This window comes from Palaemon carinicauda, chromosome 20, assembly GCF_036898095.1.
Source record: "Palaemon carinicauda isolate YSFRI2023 chromosome 20, ASM3689809v2, whole genome shotgun sequence".
Lineage (NCBI taxonomy): Eukaryota > Metazoa > Arthropoda > Malacostraca > Decapoda > Palaemonidae > Palaemon > Palaemon carinicauda.
The window spans coordinates 21,939,324-21,946,823 of record NC_090744.1 but is presented as its reverse complement, the minus strand read 5'-3'; the positions used below and the strand labels follow the sequence as shown (position 1 = coordinate 21,946,823).

The 7,500-nt window shown below is 35.2% G+C and overlaps 1 protein-coding gene across 1 annotated transcript in view; it reads left to right on the top strand.

Annotated features, from left to right (window-relative positions):
* The first annotated feature begins 2,135 nt into the window (after positions 1-2,135).
* The window catches only part of LOC137659686 (uncharacterized), a 72,595-nt gene continuing 67,230 nt past the window's right edge, over positions 2,136-7,500 (top strand). The window contains 2 exon segments of the mRNA XM_068394510.1: positions 2,136-2,194; positions 3,300-3,478. Coding sequence (XP_068250611.1) covers positions 2,136-2,194; positions 3,300-3,478 — 238 coding nt within the window.

The window sequence follows — 7,500 nt, the reverse complement described above, 5'->3', positions numbered from 1 at the left end:
AGTTTTTTTTCAAAATAAACTATTTAAGGAAGTTTTTATAAATTCGTGTGGAATTGTGGACTAAAGGATCCTAAACCGGATGGCATTTTGGGATCTCATTTACATTTTCATTATTTTCCCACAAATGTGGAGGTATGAATTCCCTGAATTCTTGCGTTTTATTATACCCAAGGTGTGGTGCCTCAGTTTGATCGGGTTTTCTAACCATAACTCTGAAGACAATGTTTCCTTACAGCTTTCCTTGTTACATTTTATGTAACTGCCTCAGCTTGCTCTGGTTTTCTAACCATAACTCTGAAGACAATGTTTCCTTACAGCTTTCCTTGTTACATTTTATGTAACTGCCTCAGCTTGCTCTGGTTTTCTAACCATAACTCTGAAGACAATGTTTCCTTACAGCTTTCCTTGTTACATTTTATGTAACTGCCTCAGCTTGCTCTGGTTTTCTAACCATAACTCTGAAGACAATGTTTCCTTACAGCTTTCCTTGTTACATTTTATGTAACTGCCTCAGTTTGCCTCTGGTTTTCTAACCATAACTCAGAAGACAATGTTTACTTACAGCATTTCTTGTTACATTTCAAGAAATTGCCTCCATTTTGCCTCTGGTTTTATAACCATAACTCTGAAGACAATGTTTACTTACAGCATTCCTTGTAACATTTTAAGTAACTGCCTCTGTTTTCCTCTGGTTTTCTAACGTTTAACACAGAAGACAATGTTTACTTGCAGTATTGCATTTTACATTTCAAGTAATTGCCTCAGTTTGCCTCTGATTTTCTAACCATAACTTTGAAGACAATGTTTACTTGCAACATTCCTTGTTACATTTCAAGTAACTGCCTCAGTTTGCCTCTGGTTTTCTAATCATAACTCTGAAGACAATGTTTACTTACAGCATTTCTTGTTACATTTCAAGTAATTGCCTCTGTTTTTTTTTTCTGGTTTTCTGACGTTTAACTCAGAAGACAATGTTTACTTGCAGCATTCCTTTTTACATTTTAAGTAACTGCCTCTGTTTTCCTCTGGTTTTCTAACGTTTAACACAGAAGACAATGTTTACTTGCAGTATTCCATTTTACATTTCAAGTAATTGCCTCAGTTTGCCTCTGATTTTCTAACCATAACTTTGAAGACAATGTTTACTTGCAACATTCCTTGTTACATTTCAAGTAACTGCCTCAGTTTGCCTCTGGTTTTCTAATCATAACTCTGAAGACAATGTTTACTTACAGCATTTCTTGTTACATTTCAAGTAATTGCCTCCGTTTGCTTCTGGTTTTTTAACCATAACTCAGAAGACAATCTTGCATTTGAAGTAAGTGGACCCATATCAAGATTTTAAGAACTATTTCCTGTTCGCAATACTAGGTATCCAGTTAATTCTAATAGCCATGCCTTCTTCATCATTGGGCTCAGTACAACACAGTATCGTAGAAGTTTTATTCCAGCTATAACCAAGTTGTGGAATAATCTTCCTAATAAGGTAGTTGAATTGGTAGAAATTCGGAAATTCAAACTTGCAGCGAATTTTTCTATGTTGAACAGAATAACATAAGGGTCCCTTTAAAGTCTATTTATGAAAGATCTATTATAATGTTATTTCTGTTCTTAAAATATGTTATTTTAATTGCTCGCTACTTGTAGTTTGTTTATTTCCTTATTTTCTTCCCTTACTATGCTATCTTTCTTTGTTGGAACCCTTGGGCTTATAGCATCCTGCTTTTCCAACTAAGCTTGTAGCTTAGTAATAATAATAATAATAATAATAATAATAATAATAATAATAATAATAATAATAATAATAATAATAATAATAATTAGTGCAATCCTTCAGAAACGTAAATTTAATTATACCAGTGAATTTCTGAAATATGTATTGTACAGATTCACAGCAAAGCAAAACAAACGTGAACACATGACTCCAATACAACTTTGTTGATAGAAATGAAAACAGCAAAATATTGGACGAAAAAAAATCGTAATGAAAGGGAATGAATGTTATTTATTGCACCAGGCTGGCTGTCTTCCATCCCCCTAACCCCATTCCCCCTCACTCCTTCCCTCCCAGCCCCTCCCCCTTCCCCTAATATCCTGCTACTCCACTGAGGTGGTGACAAGAGGGGAGTGCCAACATGGCGGCAACACCGTTTCTCTCACTTTCTATTTGGTTAGTTAAAGATCAGTTCTTTCGGTGAGGTTATTTCAATGGTTGACTGAGAACGTCGATTGGGTAATGACTAATGAGGAGTCTCGGAGAATGGCTCTCTGAGGTTCCATCTCGTAATGCCTCCTGGAATTCCAGGCTGTGGAAAGTTCCAATAAAACACTGTTTGCTTTTTTTTTACATTAACTTATTATTTATAGAAAAGAAATTATGTAGAAATAAGAGAAAATTGGGCGATTATTTAGGGGCAGGGAAGGAAAATTCAACCAAAAGAGTTCTTTCTTGAAGAATGTTTTATTTCAAAAGGATATATCCACTTTCGTTTCCATTGCCTTCACTTCTCTAGTTAGTGCGTTCTACTCATTTATGTAGAGGTTCTTGCCTGATTTATCTTGAAGAAAATATTATTTAAAAGAAAAAAAAAATATCTACTTTCGTTTTCACTGCATGTATATTTCTAGTTAGTGCGTGCTACTCATTTCTTTGCCATTTTCACTGGCTAAACCTTTTCACTGCTTGTACGTCTCCAGTTAGTGCGTGCTACTCATTTCTGTGCAGTTTTCACTGGCTAAACCTATCTAGTTAGTGCGTGCTACTCGTTTGGCATAGCTTTTTAGTGTTAAGGATTTTTCTGACTTAGTTTGAGTATATTCTCGTGGTAGCTTGCTCTTTTCTATTCCATTTGCCTAAATTTTATAGTTTTCATGTATGGTCATTATATCATTGCTTTTCTGGTGTATATTCTGTCATGGGACCTTCGTTTATTAAGGTTATACCAATATTTACTACTTTTAGAAAAAAACGTATATACTACTACTACTACTACTACAATTAATAATAATAATAATAATAATAATAATAATAATAATAATAATAATAATAATAATAATAATTACGCGATCATTAAATGTAAAGTTTTAAATGAAAAGTAAAACAACTAAATTATGACGGTTTTGATATAAATCTTCAAACCATAACTCTCTCTCTCTCTCTCTCTCTCTCTCTCTCTCTCTCTCTGTATATATATATATATATATATATATATATATAGATATAGATATATATTTATATATATATGTGTGTGTCTTCTGCAATTGATCCATCATCTAATATATACCATTTCCTTCTTCAGGTTGCTCCTGACGTACGGGGGCCTCTTAGTCACAGCACTAGGTCGCTCGGTGGTCGAGGGCGATGGCAGTGGCCTGGAGGTGCACCTCACGCCCATGGAGGTACAGGCCGCCGTCAAGGAGGCGGTGGTCATTGTCAAAGAGCAGATCGAAGTCATTGAACCTCACGTCTTCCAAAGTGGTAAGTGGATCATTGATAAGTTACTTAATTGTTTTATTCTTTTGATTTGGGATTTAAGTTGAATTATAGTATAAATGTAATTGATCATAATCGTTACTAACTTTTTTTTTTTTTGACTGAAACTAAAGTTGAACATGGCAGAAATGTAATTGATGATAATCGTTATTAATTAATTTCGTCTAATATGAAGATTTTGCGAACGATATGTATTCACATCTGTCGTTTATTTCTTTATGCATTTTTTTTTTTTTTTTTTTTTATTTAAACTAAAGTTGAACATTGCATAAATTTAATTGATGATAATTGTTATTGTCTTCGTCTAAATCGAAGATTTTGTGAAGGATATGTATTCCCTCTAATCATTTGTTTCTTTCTTTATTTATTTATTTATTTATCTGTTTGTTTATGATCAACTGTACACAAAAAAACTATCGTACCGATTTTGACCAAACTTGGTAGTCACGTTGGGTATGACCAAAGTATGAATGAGTAACATTTTGAATAAAGTACATCAAAGTACAATACGCAGCCGTACTTTGAAAAATAATAGCAATGCTAAATAGCAAATACTTTTGAAAAATAATAGCTATGCTATATAGCAAATACTTTTGAAAAATAATAGCAATGTTAAATAGCAAATATTCTGTTAGTTAATTTTTTGTTTGTGAACAACATTACACATAATCTAATGAAGCAATTTAAATGAAAATTGGTGGACATGTGAGGTATGACCCAAGGACAAATCCATTAGATTTTGAAAAAATACATCGAAGTACAAATACGCAGTGGAGTTAAGAGCAAAATAAGACTGCTTGGCGTGGCGAGGGCATGCTCTCTACTGAGTGCCCCTGCAGTTTTCTTTCTGTTAAGATTAAAACTTGAAGGCTAAGGGTATTTCCGTCATATAATTTAAAGTTGAAAGAAATAAGTCCACACTTTTTATCATTAATGTTGTGAGTAATAGAGATATTACACACACACACACATGTACACACAAACATAATTTTCGTTTTTGTTGTCGTCTGATTTCATGTCTAAGGTAATGGCTGGTTTCCTCTCGTCGTGTGTCAAGCCTTATTCCTTACGTCAGGTGTCAAGTCAAGGGTAACAGCCCTTTGCTCTCGTTACGTGTGAAATTATTCCTTCAGTCAGGTGTCAAGTTAAAGGTAACGGCCCTTTGTTCTCGTTACGTCTCAAATCAAAGGTAACGGCCATTTTCCTTCCGTCAGGTGTCAAGTCAAAGGTAACGGCCCTTTGCTCTCGTTACGTGTGAAATTATCAAAGGTAACGGCCATATTCCTTCAGTCAGGTGTCAAGTTAAAGGTAACGGCCCTTTGTTCTCGTTACGTGTCAAATCAAAGGTAACGGCCATTTTCCTCCAGTCAGGTGTCAAGTTAAAGGTAATGGCCCTTCGCTCTCCTTACATGTCAAATCAAAGGTAACGGCCATTTTCCTTCTGTTAGATGTCAAGTCAAAGGTAACGGCCCTTTGCTCTCGTTACGTGTGAAATTATCAAAGGTAACGGCCATATTCCTTCAGTCAGGTGTCAAGTTAAGGGTAACGGCCCTTTGTTCTCGTTACGTGTCAAATCAAAGGTAACGGCCCTTTGTTCTCGTTACGTGTCAAATCAAAGGTAACGGTCATTTTACTTCCGTCGGGTGTCAAGTCAAAGGTAACGGCCCTTTGCTTTCGTTACGTGTGAAATTATCAAAGGTAACACCCATATTCCTTTAGTCAGGTGTCAAGTTAAATGTAACGGCCCTTTGTTCTCGTTACGTCTCATATCAAAGGTAACGGCCATTTTCCTTCCGTCAGGTGTCAAGTCAAAGGTAACGGCCTTTTACTCCCGTTACGTGTGAAATTATCAAAGGTAACGGCCATAGTCCTTCAGTCAGGTGTCAAGTTAAAGGTAATGGCCCATTGCTCTCGTCGTGTGTCAAATCAAGGTAACGGCCATATTCCTTTGGTCAGGTGTCAATTGAAAGGTAACGGTCATTTATTCTCTTCAGGTGTCAAATGAAAAGCAATTTTTTTCTTTTTTTTTTTTTTTACACTGGGTATCAAGTCAAAGGTAACCGCTCTTTTTTTTTCCTTTTTATTATTTTTTTTTCTTACTTTCCAAAAGCACTGGTCCTTTTCCTTTCGTTAGCCATTAACATGAGACAGCAGCCCTTCTACTTTCACCGACACTAGATGAAGTCAGCAGCTCCTCGCTAAAGGTTAACGAAAAGATCAGATGAATATTCCTTTTCTCGTGGCTGAATCCAAACCAGAAGTCAATACCTTCCATGAGATAAATCAATGGCCACCAAGCTATGTTACCTTTCATTAGTTGAAGTTAAATCCTTGGCTAAATGACTTTTTATAACTGAAACTGCCATGTTTCTTTCATGAAGTTCTGAATCAGAAGCAACTAGAGGAGTACTCAGTAGAGCGCAGACCTCCACCATGGCAGCTTATTTCTCGACCTTTCCTTGACCTTGACCTTTGACCTTAAAATTTTTCAATTGGCGAGGATTTTCATACACTCAAATATGATCCAAGTTTGAAGTCTATGTGATAACAATGTCCAAACTTATGGCTAATTACGTGAATTGGACATTTTGCTTGACCGTAACCTTGACCTTTGACCTTGGCCCTCCAAAATTTAGTCATTTCTAGCTTTCATATCCAGCTTTTTACATAAAGGTTAATCCCTTTAAGTTTCATTACTCTACGATTAAAATTGTGGCCCGGGAGCTGTTCACAAACAAACACACGCACACAAACAGGGGCAAAAACCTAACCTCCTCCTAACTAGTAAAATTCTATCCTTAATGCCTCTTATCTGCAAGCCTGTGATTCTGTGCAAAAAGTTTTTATCGGCAATCTTACCGTACTCTGCCAGAGTCCTATCTCTTGAATACATTTTTTTTTCTTTTTTTTTTTGTGACTTAATTTGTTGCAAAATCTTCTAGCTTTTCACTATTCACAATCCTTCCAAAAAGTGTTCGTTGAAGTCAAAAGTCTATTGTTAAATTATGGTAATCAGCTAAGTCTTTTTATAATCTGCTAAATCAGCTAGATAAATTCTTTTACAATCTGCTAAGCTAGCTAGTTAAATTTTTCTCATAATCAACTAAGCCAGCTAATCAAATTCCCGTAATCAGCTAAGTTAGCCAGTTAAATTCCACTCCCAAAAAGCCAAGTCACATAGCTAAGTTCTCGTAATTATCTAAGTCTGCTAGTAAAATTCCTTTCCTAGTCAGTTAAGTCGCCTAGTTAAATTCTTCTAATAAATATCTAAATCTGCTAGTAAAATATCCCTCCTAATCAGCTAAGTCACCTAGTTAAACTCTTCTCGTAATCAGCTAAATCATTTAGTTAAATTCTTCTTATAATCAGTTGTCCTCTAGTTAAATTCTTCTAATCAGATAAGTCGCTTAGTTAAATTCTTTTAGTAATTATCTAAATCTGCTAGTAAAATGCCTCTCCTAATCAGCTAAGTCACCTAGTTAAACTCCTCTCGTAATCAGCTAAGTCATTTAGTTAAATTCTTCTTGTAAACAGTTGTCCCCTAGTTAAATTCTTCTTATCAGATAAGTCACCTAGTTGAATTCTTCTTCTAATCAGATAAGTCACCTAGTTAAATTCTTATCTTAATTATCCAAATCACCTAGATAAATTCTTTCAAAATCAGCTTAGTCAACTATCAACATAAGTCAGCTAGTTCAATTCATCTCCCAATCAGTCAAATCAGCTAATTAAATTCCTCTGGTTAAATTCCTCTCCCAACCAGCTAAATCTGCTAATTGAATTCCCCAGGTTGAATTCCTCTCCCAATCAAATAAATCTGCTAATTAAATTCCTCTGCTTAAATTCCTCTCCCAATCATCTAAATCAGCTAATTAAATTCCTCTGGTTGAAATTCCTCTCCCAGTCAGCTAATTCAGCTAATTAAATTCTTCTGGTTGAAATTCCTCTCCCAGTTAGCTAAATCAGCTAATTAAACTCCTCTGCTTAAATTCCTCTCTCAATTAACT